General features: G+C 38.7%; 1 protein-coding gene across 2 annotated transcripts in view; it reads left to right on the top strand.

Annotated features, from left to right (window-relative positions):
- eml3 (EMAP like 3) overlaps positions 1-15748 on the top strand; it is a 64450-nt gene that overhangs the window by 28227 nt on the left and 20475 nt on the right. Inside the window, exons 3-6 of one of the 2 annotated variants that reach the window (XM_073836376.1) lie at positions 3861-3972; positions 4883-5344; positions 10308-10421; positions 13175-13203. In XM_073836376.1, coding sequence (XP_073692477.1) covers positions 3861-3972; positions 4883-5344; positions 10308-10421; positions 13175-13203 — 717 coding nt within the window. The remainder of the gene's footprint in view (positions 1-3860; positions 3973-4882; positions 5345-10307; positions 10422-13174; positions 13204-15748) is intronic. The other variant, XM_073836377.1, reaches the window with a different exon arrangement.

The following is a 15748-nucleotide window of genomic DNA, read 5'->3' as shown; positions in this document are numbered from 1 at the left end:
ATGATTCGCCACACGTGCTTTGAAGTCCCGTTTTGAATCAAATGATTAACCATATGCAAATTGAAGTCCCTTTCTGAATCGAATGATTCACTATACGCGCTTTGAAGTCCCGTTTCGAATCAAATGATTCACGATACGCACTGAAGTCCCTTTCTGAATCAAATGATTCGCCATACGCCCTTTGAAGTCCTGTTCTGAATCAAATGATTAACCATACGCAAATTGAAGTCCCTTTCTGAATCAAATGATTCGCCATGCGCCCTTTTAAAATCTTGTTCTGAATCAAATGATTCGCCATACGCCCTTTAAAGTCCCGTTCTGAATCAAATGATTAACCATACGCAAATTGAAGTCCCTTTCTGAATCGAATGATTCACTATACGCGCTTTGAAGTCCCGTTTCGAATCAAATGATTCACGATACGCACTGAAGTCCCGTTTTGAATCAAATGATTCGCCATAGGCACTTTAAAGTCCCGTTCTGAATCAAATGATTAACCATACGCAAATTGAAGTCCCTTTCTGAATCAAATGATTCACTATACGCGCTTTGAAGTCCCGTTTCGAATCAAATGATTCACGATACGCACTGAAGTCCCTTTCTGAATCAAATGATTCGCCATACGCCCTTTGAAGTCCCGTTCTGAATCAAATGATTAACCATACGCGAATTGAAGTCCCTTTCTGAATCAAATGATTCGCCATGCGCCCTTTTAAAATCTTGTTCTGAATCAAATGATTCACCATACGTGCTTTGAAGTCCCTTTCTGAATCAAATTATTTGCTATACATGCTTTGAAGTCCCGTTTTGAATCAAATTATTCGCTATATGCACTTTGAAGTCCCGTTCTGAATCAAATGATTCGCCATGCGCATTTTATAGTCCCGTTCTGAATCAAATGATTTGCCATACGCCCTTTTAAATCTTGTTCTGAATCAAATGATTCACCATACGTGCTTTGAAGTCCCTTTCTGAATCAAATTATTCGCTATACACGCTTTGAAGTCCCGTTTTGAATCAAATGATTCACAAAAGGTGCTTTAAAGTCCCGTTTTGAATCAAATTATTCGCTATATGCACTTTGAAGTCCCGTTCTGAATCAAATGATTCGCCATACGCGATTTGAAGTCCCTTTCTGAATCAAATGATTCGCCATACGCCCTTTGAAGTGCCGTTTTGAATCAAATGATTCACTATACGCGCTTTGAAGTCTCGTTTCGAATCAAATGATTCACGATATGCACTGAAGTCACGTTCTGAAACAAATGATTCGCCATACACGATTTGAAGTCCCGTTCTGAATCAAATTAATCGTCATATGCGCTGAATCACATGATTTGCGATACTCGCTTTAAAGTCCAGTTCTGAATCAAATGATTCACCATACGTGCTTTGAAATCCCGTTCTAAATCAAATGATTAACCATACGCGAATTGAAGTCCCTTTCTGAATCAAATGATTCGCCATACGCCCTTTGAAGTCCCGTTCTGAATCAAATGATTAACCATACGCGAATTGAAGTCCCTTTCTGAATCAAATGATTCGCCATGCGCCCTTTTAAAATCTTGTTCTGAATCAAATGATTCACCATACGTGCTTTGAAGTCCCTTTCTGAATCAAATTATTTGCTATACACGCTTTGAAGTCCCGTTTTGAATCAAATGATTCACAAAAGGTGCTTTAAAGTCCCGTTTTGAATCAAATTATTCGCTATATGCACTTTGAAGTCCCGTTCTGAATCAAATGATTCGCCATGCGCACTTTATAGTCCCGTTCTGAATCAAATGATTTGCCATACGCCCTTTTAAATCTTGTTCTGAATCATATGATTCACCATACGTGCTTTGAAGTCCCTTTCTGAATCAAATTATTCGCTATACACGCTTTGAAGTCCCGTTTTGAATCAAATGATTCACAAAAGGTGCTTTAAAGTCCCGTTTTGAATCAAATTATTCGCTATATGCACTTTGAAGTCCCGTTCTGAATCAAATGATTCGCCATGCGCGATTTGAAGTCCCTTTCTGAATCAAATGATTCGCCATACGCCCTTTGAAGTGCCGTTTTGAATCAAATGATTCACTATACGCGCTTTTAAGTCTCGTTTCGAATCAAATGATTCACGATATGCACTGAAGTCCCGTTCTGAATCAAATGATTCGCCATACACACATTGAAGTCACGTTCTGAAACAAATGATTCGCCATACGCGATTTGAAGTCCCGTTCTGAATCAAATTAATCGTCATATGCGCTGAATCACATGATTTGCGATACTCGCTTTAAAGTCCAGTTCTGAATCAAATGATTCACCATACGTGCTTTGAAATCCCGTTCTAAATCAAATGATTAACCATACGCGAATTGAAGTCCCTTTCTGAATCAAATGATTCACTATACGCGCTTTGACGTCCCGTTTCGAATCAAATGATTCACGATACGCACTGAAGTCCCTTTCTGAATCAAATGATTCGCCATGCGCCCTTTTAAATCTTGTTCTGAATCAAATGATTCACCATACGTGCTTTGAAGTCCCTTTCTGAATCAAATTATTCGCTATACACGCTTTGAAGTCCCGTTTTGAATCAAATGATTCACAAAAGGTGCTTTAAAGTCCCGTTTTGAATCAAATTATTCGCTATATGCACTTTGAAGTCCCGTTCTGAATCAAATGATTCGCCATGCGCACTTTATAGTCCTGTTCTGAATCAAATGATTCGCCATACGCCCTTTTAAATCTTGTTCTGAATCAAATGATTCACCATACGTGCTTTGAAGTCCCTTTCTGAATCAAATTATTCGCTATACACGCTTTGAAGTCCCGTTTTGAATCAAATGATTCACAAAAGGTGCTTTAAAGTCCCGTTTTGAATCAAATTATTCGCTATATGCACTTTGAAGTCCCGTTCTGAATCAAAATGATTCGCCATACGCGATTTGAAGTCCCTTTCTGAATCAAATGATTCGCCATACGCCCTTTGAAGTGCCGTTTTGAATCAAATGATTCACTATATGCACTGAAGTCCCGTTCTGAATCAAATGATTCGCCATACACACATTGAAGTCACGTTCTGAAACAAATGATTCGCCATACGCGATTTGAAGTCCCGTTCTGAATCAAATTAATCGTCATATGCGCTGAATCACATGATTTGCGATACTCACTTTAAAGTTCAGTTCTGAATCAAATGATTCACCATACGTGCTTTGAAATCCCATTCTGAATCAAATGATTTGTGTAATTTCAATATATTACACAGCCCTACTTTTAACTTTTAAACCGTCATTTCTGGCCAAGTCCAAAATCCATAATAACGCTTCCTCCATTGAAAAAATCCAGTCTCTGTTGTTCTCTTACATTAAAATACAGACATATTTTTTTAGAACTGTTTTCGCCTGTAAACAGTGCTTGGTCAGTGCATGTTTTTCTCCTGATTCAAATGAGCTTATTAAAGCAATATTATTGACAGAATATATTTTAGCCAGAAGCAATTAATTCAATTATTGAAGTTAAAAAATTCTTAATGATGGATTTGTTAATTATCAATGCACAGCTTGTGGATTACTTGGACTATTGTGATGTTTTTAATCAGCTGTTTAGACTCATATTCTGAGGGTACCCATTCACTGCAGAGGATTTACTGCTGAGCTTGTGATGTAATGCTAAATTTCTCCAAATCTCTTCTGATACATTTTCAGAAATTTTTATTTTTGGGTTAATGATTTCGCTGTGCTATTGTAAAGATATTTTCACATGTTTATTGCTATTTTAAATGTATTGCAACAGATTTTTATTGCGTTGTTTTTCCTGAATTTAAGCTACTGTCATAAAGGGACTTCGCTCATGTAAATGTGTGTGTACAGTTAACCCTGCTGCAGCTCGAGTGTTAAATCAGTCCTGGAATGTGGATGGATTCTCTAAATCTTGCAGACTGTCTACAAGCTCTCTTGATGGATTTCATCACTCATCCAACAGGTATACAGAGAACTTTAATCATCAGCTTAAAAGGTAACACTGGTTAACAGAAAACACAGTTTCAGCTCACAGTCAGACAGTTATTTATCAAAATATCTGTCATCCTTCAAATGAAGTTCAGTTACGTTTTGATGAAGTTTCAGATGTGCTTGATGATACTGAGAAGAAAAGCTCTGGCCGCCCACATGTTTTATACAAAGAAGCAGAGCAACATTCCTTGACAAGCTGCATGCTTGGGACATTCTGAACAGCATCCAGAGTAAAGAGGAAAACAGTGAAAACTATGTTATTTGTGTTCACTATAATATTAACCAGCTGATCTCATGACGAAAACGTACATGTGGGAACATTTTCGCAAGACGCGGAATATGTACTAGTACATATCACTGCAGTTTCCCACAGAAATGAACACTAAAGGCGGTAAAACAGCAAGCACTTGTAATCGTTTTTGTACACAGTTATGATTACAGCTCCATATGTTTCACTTTCTGGACATATTTCACACCTTGCGAATAAGTTCCCACAGGTACATTTTCGTCATAAGATCAGGTTTGACTTTTTAGAAGTCTTCTGAAGTCGTATTATAGCATTGTGTGACAAACAGACTCAATTATGCTCACATTGAATTCTATATAGCACTTTTTTTTTTTTTTACTATCATATGGCTTTCGCAAACTTGTAGTATCCAAGTTGCCTGAAGTTTTACAGCCTCAAAAAAGCATTCAGGATATTACGCAATATCTTTCATTGTGTTCCATGGAAAGAAAGTCATAGATGCTTGGAATACTATGAGGATGACTAAATGATAACTGAATTTTCATTTTTGGGTTGTTCTATTTACTTTAACCGAAAAGCAGCATTTTGAAACTTTCTTCATCTCAAACACTCTGTTTTATTTGTGTACCTATAGCCATATCTCAAACACAGCTGAAAACGGGGAGGCCGGGGCTAAAACCGTTTTCAGCCACAAACCGAGCACTAGCGAGAGGTGCACTCAAACTGAACCGTGGATCCTTAATCACGAGACTGTCCAGCTGGCCCTGACACGGGCTGACCAGTGTCTCTCCCTAGAGGATGCATTACCTGAAAGCGGCCCGTTCGCTGATGAAACCCTGACTAAGCTTCGCAGAGAGGAGGAAGATGCTGATGAATACGAAAGGGGGAAAGACCAGACCTGGAGCTCCATAGTAGAAGAAACCATCCAGCCCACCACAGTCAGAACCCTTCAGCAACAACAGAGCAAAGGCAGCGAGGACAGCCAGGGTTCAAGCCCTCAAACGCCAACATCCTCCTCGCCCGCACCTCCAAAAGAGCCGACATCCAGCCCACACGGAGGCCCTTTGTCCCCCATTCGGGAGGGAGAGAAAATGCTGTGCGTTGACGCCCAAAAGTGAAGTCAAGCATTGGCTGGCTGCTTGAATTCACTGCTTCTGGTTGTGGTGTTAATCCTAACATTAATGCTTATGTTGCTGCACAAACCAAAGTTACAGCTTGTTGAGCCAGTTTTGGCTCCCAGATTGAGCTATATTTACACAGAAGCATGAGTGGATAGTCAATGAATAAGTGGAAGTGTGTAATTTAGGTCAGCCCTGATTTAACTTGAGGTTGTAGATGTTTGTGCATCATTTTTAGTATGAAACATCTTACTTGTTAGCATGCCAATGAATGAACAAATTTAAAAAGCTTTAAAATACAGTGAGGGAAAAAATTATTTGATCACCTGCTGATTTTGTACGTTTGCCCACTGACAAAGAAATGATCAGTCTATAAGTTTAATGGTAGGTTTATTTGAACAGTATAAGATCCAGAAAAACACATTTCAAAAAAAGTTATAAATTGATTTGCATTTTAATGAGTGAAATAAGTATTTGACTTGATTTAGTACTGGGTAGCAAAACCCTTATTGGCAATCACAGACATCAGACATTTCTTGTAGTTGGCCACCAGGTTTGCACACATCTCAGAAGGGATTTTGCAGATTCTCTCTAAGTCATAAAGGTTTTGAGGCTGACGTTTGGCAACTCAAACCTTCAGCTCCCTCTACGGATTTTCTATGGGATTAAGGTCTGGAGACTAACAAGGCTACTCCAAAACCTTAATGTGCTTTTTCTTGTGCCACTCCTTTGTTGCCTTGGCCATGTGTTTTGGGTCATTGTCATGCTGGAATACCCATCCAAGACCCATTTTCAATGCCCTGGCTCCTGATGGTACATTGCCCTGTGCAGTGCAGTTGTCCTGTCCTTTTAGCAGAAAAACACCCCCAAAGCATAATGTTTCCACCTCCATGTTTGACGCTTGGGGTCATAGGCAGCTTTCCGCCTCCTCTAAACATGGCGAGTTGAGTTGATGCCAAAAAGAGTTTGATTTTGGTCACAGTTGTCCTCTGAATCATTCAGATGTTCATTGACAAACTTTAGGCGGCATGTACATGTGCTTTCTTGAGCAGGGGGACCTTGACTGTGTAGTGTGTTACCAATTGTTTTCTTGGTGGCTATGGTCCTAGCTGCCTTGAGATCATTGACAAGATCTTCCCATGTAGTTCTGGGCTGATTCCTCATCGTTCTCATGATCATTCAAACTCCACGAGGTGAGATCTTGCATGGAGCCCAGACCAAGGGAGATTGAATGTTATTTTGTGTTTCTTCCATTTGCGAATAATCACACCAACTGTTGTCTCCTTCTCACCAAGCTGCTGGGCGATGGTCTTGTAGCCCATTCCAGCCTTGTGTAGGTCTACAATCTTGTCTCTGACATCCTTGGAAAGCTCTTTGGTGTTAGCCATGGTGAAGAGTTTGGAATCTGATTGATTGATTGATTGCTTCTGTGGACATTGCTTTTATACAGGTAACAAACTGAGATTAGGAGCACTTTTTTTAGGAGAGTGCTCCTAATCTCAGTTTGTGACCTGTATAAAAGACACCTAGGAGCCAGAAATCTTGATGATTGATAGGGGATCAAATACTTATTTCACTCATTAAAATGCAAATCAATTTATAACATTTTTGAAATGCGTTTTTCTGGATTTTTTTTGTTACTCTCTCTCTCACTCTCTCAATACACCTATAGTCCTTTAGTAATACCAGAGACATTTGTATCCCTAAGGTTGCTTAAGGCCCTGTATTGATGTAGTTCTAGCATTCATTTAGCCTTTTTTTAAAGAAAACAACTCTGTACCAGAGTTTCAGATTTGTTTTTGGATCTAGTTAATGCTTTGACTTCTTTAGAAGAGTAGTGTGATTTATTGGGGCAGATGTCAGAGTCAGAGATTGCTTAGAGCTTAGAGTTTTTAGTAGAAAAAGGGGAGGACAGCTGACGCCAAGTGTTTGTTCAGTTCCAGTGTTCATTTAGGTATGCATGTCCGTTACTACGGTTGCCAGAATAGTACAGCCTTTCGAAATAAACGCAGCAATAATATTGTCATCGAGCCCCGTCGACTCTCCTTCAGGTAAATACGGAACACATGAGATCACCGCTAAAGCCGAAAAGCTGTCATTGTGACAGGAATGTCGAAATGCCTGAGTACATATGTCAGAACAGCTCCTGGGAATCTAGTCTGTAACATGGTTTTGCAGAAACACAAAAGCTCATGATTGAGGCATTGAAATCATACTAACATCATATAATCTCACTTAATCTTCTAATCAAAGAAAATCTCTTGATTCATTGACTGATTTATCTGCATGCATGCTTTGGGTGGTCTTTCCTGTAAATGTCTTCTTGGTTCCCACAAATGCATTAAGTCTTGTTCCATGTAAACAGCGCTTTACAGATAATTATGTCTCATCCGTTCCTGGGATTCTTGCGTGGACGTCGAGCAACAGGGTTATCGGGTTTACAAAGTTATATGGTGCTAGAATGCTACGGCAGATTTTTTGCAACAGAGCACCAGGCAAAACTAAACAATGCTTGCAACATTAAATGTTCATGGCTTGTTTAGTTTCAGGATATGGAGGAAGAGTGACCAATGAGTGTGTATAAATATGCAATAAAGAATGTGGTTTACAGATGTACAGTAGTGTGAAACCTCAAAACCAGGATACCTATAATTAATTCATTATTCATGGTACATTATTAAAAGATCGTGCAAGATCATGTTGACAAAGAGTTAAAAATGTCAGACAGTGGCCCCTGAGCTTCTTAACATCCAAGACTATTTTAGACGGTGGTCTGTAACTTGTCACTTTTCTGCCGGATTAGCACTGAATGAAAACAAATGTGCTGTTTTAATAACATTCCATGCAGACAAACTCTGAAACTAACAGCGTACCTTAAACAACTCTGACACAAATTAAATGTTAAATGCGTGAGAACTTCCATGCACTGATTAAGTGGATGTTGACCATATGTTTCATTCAAAATAAAGTTAGAAAAGACATAGTTTATCTTGTACAGACTTGTTTTCTGGCATTCTCTAAATTTTTATGTTATATATTATATTAGATTTGTAAAAAAAAAAAAATATATATATATATATTTTATGTGTATTAGTACATACTTTATATGTATACACTTCAAGTCAAAAGTTTTTGAACAGTGAGGTTTTAAATGTTTTTTAAAGAAGTCTCCACTGCTCACCTGCATTTATTTGATTCAAAGTACAGCAAAAACAGTGAAATTGTGAAATATTTTTACTATTTAAAATAACTGTTTTCTATTTGAATATATTTTAAAATGTAATTTATTCCTGTGATTTCAAAGCTGAATTTTTAGCATCATTAATCCAGTCACATGATACTTCAGAAATCATTATAATATTCTGATTTGCTGCTCAAAAAACATGGATTATTATTATGCAGAAAACAGCTGAGTACAATTTTTTCAGGTTTCCTTGATGGATAGAAAGTTCAGAAGAAATTATCTTTTGTAACATTATAAATGTCTTTACCATCACTTTTGATTAATTTAAAGCATCCTTGCTGAATAAAAGTATGAATTTCTATCATTTCTATCATCTCCCCAAAAAAATAAAATAAATAAATTATACTGACTCTAAGATTTTAAATGGTATAGTGTATAATGTCACAAAAGCTTTTTATTTCAGATAAATGCTGATCTTTGGATATTTCTATTCATCAAAGAATCCTGAAAAAAAATTCCTCAACTGTTTTAAATAAAAATAATAATACAAATGCTTCTTGAATGAACAGCAAATCAACATATTAGAATGATTTCTGAAGGATTATGTAACACTGAAGGCTGGAGAAATGATGCTGAAAATGTAGCTTTGATCACAGGAATAAATTACAATTTAAAATATATTTAAACAGAAAGCAGTTATTTTAAATAGTACATTTTTTACTGTTTTTTTTTTGTACTTTGGATCAAATAAATGCAGACTTGATGAGCAGAGGAGACCTGTTTAAAAATAACATTAAAAATCTTACTGTTCAAAAACTTTTGACTGGTAGTTTTGACTGAAGAAAAAAAACCTTTTTATTTAGAAAAATTTATAATAAAAATTAATAACATTTATAATGTTTCAGAAGATCTCTATTTCACATAAATACTGTTCTTTATCAATTAGTCTTGTAAAAAAATAATAATAGTAATCACAAAAGCATTATATACTTTCAAAAACATTTTAAAAAAATCTTACCTTTGAACTGTATACTATTATATATTAGACAAAAAAATATTAGACACAAGTAATTCAAGAAGCACTTATTTTATTTCACATTTGTCTATTATCAATTTCAAGACTTTCTACAAAGAGCCAAATATTATGAGTCAAATATTGAGTGAGCAAGCTGGGTAGTGGATTGATCTAATGCTCATTTCAGCTGCCATGTAAAATGTGCCATATACAGTGTGACAGGATTCAGTTTTATTTAAGAGCCCCCTGTATCAGCTGAGTTTCACTTCTCTGTCTGTCGCCACAAGTATCATCATTGATCACATGACCACAGATATTTCCTGTTTCATGTAGCTTTTATTGGATGCTTCTGTGTTCAGAAGAACAGGAAATAGGGTGTGCTAAAGGAAACAATCCCTCAGTGAGCACAGACTCATACTCCCACATACAAGTTTAAATTCATTGTGACTCAAACAGTTGCATTAACTCACTGATATCTGATTTGTTTGCATGGCTTTGTCTGCATGATTGTTTGATTGTAGGTGATTGTGGGTAGTGGGTTTGGTAATGTGGGTGCATTTGCATGCTGCACTTGTCCAAACTTGATTGGACACTTTAATGGAAACATGCCAAGCACGTTCTGTCAGTTCTGTTGCTGCATGTTAGCATGTTCATATCTGCATTGGTGATTGCTTGCATGCACTCTGTGAATCTGATTTTAATGCCACTTGCAGTGACTGACTAATGTCTGTTGTGAGATCAGGGTGAGGAGGAACAGTGAGAAAAGCAGAGACTCCCAAGATAAGACCAAACAGCGGCTTTCTAAGAAAGCAGCCTCCTCTACGAACTTACTCACACGATCTCCAAGTCTGGAAAGGTGAGGTTTTTTTCAAGCATAATGGAATGTTTCAGAGTAAAATAAATAGTAAATTGTACTATCAGTACAATCTATGAGATGCTATCGGTTTCCACAGAAAATCTGTATGACTCATCCTTCGGTTTACAGAAACAAAATGCATGTACAATGGATGCCAATGGGACAAGTGTAGGTTGTAGGTTTCAAAAAATATTTTTGTTCACGTACAGTGCATCCAGAAAGTATTCACAGCGCTTCACTTTTTCTACATTTTGTTATGTTACAGCCTTATTTCAATTCAATTCATTATTCTCCTCAAATTCTTCAAACAATACTTCATAATGACAGTGCGCAAGAGGTTTGTTTAAAATCTTTGCAAATTTATTACAAATACATAATGAGAAGTATTCACAGCCTTTGCTTAATACTTTGTTGAAGCACCTTTGGCACCAATTACAGCCTCAAGTCTTTTTGAGTCTGATGCTACAAGCTTGGGACACCTATTTTTGGGAAGTTTTTGTCCCATACTTCTTTGCAGTACCTCTCAAGCTCCATCAGGTTGGATGGGTAGCGTTTGTGCACAGCCATTTTCAGATCTCCTCAAAGTTGTTCAATTAGGTGATGAGCGCTGCCTGGTTGGAATCTGCCTCCAGACATGACGCTTAGCAGTCAGGCCAAAGAATTCAATCTTTGTTTCATCAGATCAGAGAATTTTGTTTCCCATGGTCTTTCCAGGCACCTCCAGGCGGGCTGTCATGTGCCTTTTAATGAGGAGTGGCTTCCATCTGGCCGCTCTACCACACAGGCCTGATTAATGGAGTGCTGCAAAGATGGTCGTTCTTCTGGAAGGTTCTCCTCTCTCCACAGAGAAATGCTGGAGTTCTTTCAGAGTGACCATCAGGTTCTTGTTCACCTTCCTGACTAAGGCCCTTCTCCCCTGATTGTTCAGTTTGGCCAGGCAGCCCCCTCTAGGAAGAGTCCTGGTGGTTCCAAACTTCTTCCATTTACGGATGATGGAGGCCACTGTGCTCATTGAGAACCCTTGTCCAAATCTGTGCCTCGATACAATCCTGTCTCGGAGGTCTACAGACAATTCCTTGGATTTCACGGCTTGGTTTGTGCTCTGACATGCACTGTTAAAGGAGAAGTTCACTTACAAAACAAAAATCTACAGATAATGTGCTCAGCCCCTTGTCATCCAAGATGTTCATGTCTTTCTTTCTTCAGTCTTAAATAAATTGTTTTTTTGAGAAAAACATTTTAGGATTTTTCTCCATATAGTGGACTTCTATGGTGCCCCAAGTTTGAACTTCCAAAATGCAGTTTAAATGTTGCATCAAATAATCCCAAATGCGGTTGTAAACGATCCCAGCCGAGGAAGAAACGCCTTATCTAGTGAAACAATCTGTTATTTATTTTTATAAATTACAATTTATTTACTTTTTAACCTCAAATGCTTGTCTTGTCTTTTTTTTCCGGTTCAAGACAGTTGAAAAAACTTCTCATTTTCTCCCTTCAAAAAACTTCTAAATCGTCCTACATCGCTGTTTTACCGTTTTTGTTAAGGGTTTTTTTGTTCTTTGCATATTCACTTTGCAAACACTGGGTTTGTGCTTCTGCAGCGATGTAGGATTTTGAAATGATTTTTGAAGTTGAAGGAGAAAATAAGATGGGAGTTTTTCGACCTACCCTAGCTGTTTTGAACCAGATATGCACATACTACTCATGCACATTGCAGAGAGAGACAAGACATGCATTTGAGTTTTAGAAGTATATAAATTGTAATAAAATACAAAACGATTGCTTTGCTAGATAAGACCCTTTCTCAGCTGGGATTGTTTACAGCCGCATTTGGGATAGTTTGAAGCCGCATTTAAACTGCTTTTTGAAAGTTTAAACTTGGAGTACCATAGAAGTCCACTATATGGAGAAAAATCCTGAAAAGTTTTCCTCAAAAAACATAATTTTTTACGACTAAAAAAAGAAAGACATGAACATCTTGGATGACAAGGAGGTGAGTACTTTAGATAATGAGTACAAAACTAAATCTACAATTTTTGTTCTGGAAGTGAACTTTAACTGTGGGACCTTATAAAGACAGGTGTGCGCCTTTCCGGATCATGTCCAATCAACTAAATTTACCACAGGTGGACTCCAAACAAATTGTAGAAACACCTCAAGAATGATCAGTGGAAACAGGATGCACTTGAGCTCAATTTTGAGTGTCATGGCAAAGGCTGTAAATACATTTTAATACGTTTGCAAAGATTTCAAACAAACTTCTTTCACGTTGTAATTATGGGGTATTGTTTGGCGGAAAATAATGAATTTAATTCATTTTGGACATAACAAAATGTGGAAAAAGTGATTTAGATGGGATGAGTGAAAAACATTTAGTGATGATCAACAGAGTGCCACAAATTGTTTAATAGAGATTTGCTGAAAATGTACTCAGCCTTAGTTTATTTATTCATCGGAATGAATTTGGAGAAATTTAGCATTATATTTCTTGCTCACCAATGGATCCTCTACAGAATGGGAGTCCAAACAGCTTGGATAACCTGTGTAGACTCTCATTCTGACGGCACCCATCCACTACAGAGGATTCATTTGTGAGCAAGTGATGTAATGCAAAATTTTCTCAAAATCTGTTCCAAAAAAGCAACAAACTCGTCTACAACTTGGATGAAAATTTTCTTTTTGCTTGCGAAATGGTAGAAATATATGTATTTTCTTTATCATTCACTAATGAAATGATGTATTTGTCTCCATAGCCGGGCAAAAGACCTTATCTCCAGTACAGGTAATAAGGCATCTCTCTTATTCTCTCGCCGCCTTTTTTCGTCATTCTTCTTTTATAAGCATTTTTAAACAGCACTGAACTTAGCAGCCTATCTTTGTCATAATTCAGGCTTGCAGCCAGTGTTTTATAATTTTTTACCTCAGTTTCCGAGAAACTTCTGTCATTTGTATAGAGATAGCTATTCTGTTTATAGTGCTCCTTTCTATTCTCATGCCTTGTGGTGTATTTGATTACTGGAAAAGATGTCATGTGTTACCCTAATAAGACTTTAACCTTTCACTCATCATGTAGTCATTGTCTGTTCAGTTTCCTACAATCAGGATTGTCAGGTTTCATTTTCTTGATAAAATTATTTTGGTTTTTTTCTCAGCCAAAGAAGAAAAAACTACCGTTTAATCTCTTAACTCAACCAATGGATTCAGAATAGCAGACTTGATATTTATTGATGAAGAATTTACGCACAACTGTACAACTTCACTAATTATTTGTTTAATAAGTCTTTGTGTTAATATAGAGTTGGGGTCAAAAGTTCGGAATCTGTAAAATGTTATTTATATTAGCAAAATAAGAGTGATCATACAAAATGCACGTTATTGATTATTTAGTACTGATCCGAGTAAGATATTTCACATAAAAGATGTTTACATATAGTCCACAAAAGAAAATAATAATTTACATCCCCTTGATTCTTAATACTGTGTTGTTACCTGAATGATCCACAGCTGTTTTTTTTTGTTTAGTGATAGTTGTTCATGAGTCCCTTCTTTGTCCTGAACAGTTAAACTGCCTGCCATTCTTCAGAAAAATCCTTCAGGTCCCACAAATTCTTTGGTTTTCCTGCATTTTTGTATATTTGAACTCTTTCCAACAATGACTATGATTTTGAGATCTGTCTTTTCACACTGAGGACAACTGAGGGACTTACATGCAACTATTACAGAAGATTCAAACACTGAATTGAATGAGTCCCATTGTTGGAAAGGGTTCAAATACACAAATGCAGGAAACCAAATTGTGGGACCTGAACATTTTTTCTGAAGAACAGCAGGCTGTTTAACTGTTCAGGACAAACAAGGGACTCATGAAAAACTATCACTAAACAAAAAAAACAGCTGTGGGTCATTCAGGTAAGAACAAAGTATTAAGAATCAAGTGTATGTAAACTTTTGAACAGGGTCATTTTTGACTATATGTAAACATCTTTTATGTGAAATATCTTATTCAGGTCAGTATTAAATGAACAATACCATGCATTTTGTATGATCCCTCTTATTTTGGTAAAATAATTAACATTTTGCAGACTCTGAAAGGGGGATGTACACTTTCGACCTCAACTGTAAACTACTATTCAAAAAAAAAAATTCTAAAGAAGACTCTTACTGTTACGGTTTGGTGCTGGAACGATGAGACAAGACACGAATTACAAATAAACAGAGTCTTTAATATAATCCAAGGAGCAGACTGATCAGGAACATGAAGTACATCCACACACGTAAGCGTAAACAAAGCAAAGACCGACAGTAAACTCAACTCAAAGACAGACTTATGAAGGGTGACTAATTACAAAGACAGGTGATACAGATAACAAGGACTAAACCAAAGCAGACAGATTAACGGGGGGAGACAATGGGAGAAACCAAATACATGACATGACATGACTATGACATTACGCCCCCCTCCGCATAGGCGCGTCCTCGCGCCGTACAAAACAGAAACAGAAAACAGACTTGAGGGGCAGCAAAACAAAAACAGAGTCCATGGAGGAGGCTTAGGTGGAGGACGCAACCCCGGGAGGGGGACCAAAACAAGAGTCCAAGGGTAGACAAGACAGTCCAGGGGGGCAACGACGGTGGGAGGAGCCAGGGAACAGACAGGAGGGACCCGGAGCAGGAGAGACAGACCCAGACCACAGCCATGATGACGGCCCACGGTGGAGCCGACGGAGGGAGGAGCCATGGTGGAGGAAGGACCGCCGACTTCAGGGGGCCGACTGACAGAGGCGGAGCAGCTGGCAGCGGAGCCCGAGGCGGAGATGGAGAGCCGAAGATCCGGGGCGACACCGCGGATCCGGAGGGCCAAGGCGGAACTGGAGGCTCTGACGACCGAGGCGGAGGCGGAGTTCCGGAAGTCCGTGGCGGAGCCGGAGCGACAGAGGATGGAGGCTGTGCCGAAGGGAGGGAGGAGTCCGAAGGAGCCGGTGGGACGGCGCGACGAGGCACAGCCGGAGGAGCAGAGTCCTGAGGTGACGGAGGGACGACGACTGACCAGGGTGGAGCCGGAGAGACGATGGAGCCCGGTGGAGCTGGTGGACTGACGGGCGACGGTGGAGATGAGGGCGTTGAGAGCCGTGGTGGAGCCGCAGGGTCGGAGGGCCGCGGTGGAGATCTGGGCTCTGAGGCTGGAGGCGGAGCTGAGGGATCCTCCAGCCATGACACCGATGTAAACTGGCAGCCCTGCGGCGAGCCCACTGCACTGATGGTGGGCTGAGGGTGAACAGAGGGGCTGACAGGGGGCAGCGGTGGCCAGACGGACGGAGACATGAGCA

The sequence above is a fragment of the Garra rufa genome, chromosome 3 (genome assembly GCF_049309525.1).
Source record: "Garra rufa chromosome 3, GarRuf1.0, whole genome shotgun sequence".
NCBI classification, from domain to species: domain Eukaryota; kingdom Metazoa; phylum Chordata; class Actinopteri; order Cypriniformes; family Cyprinidae; genus Garra; species Garra rufa.
This window is presented reverse-complemented; position numbering and strand designations above follow the sequence as displayed.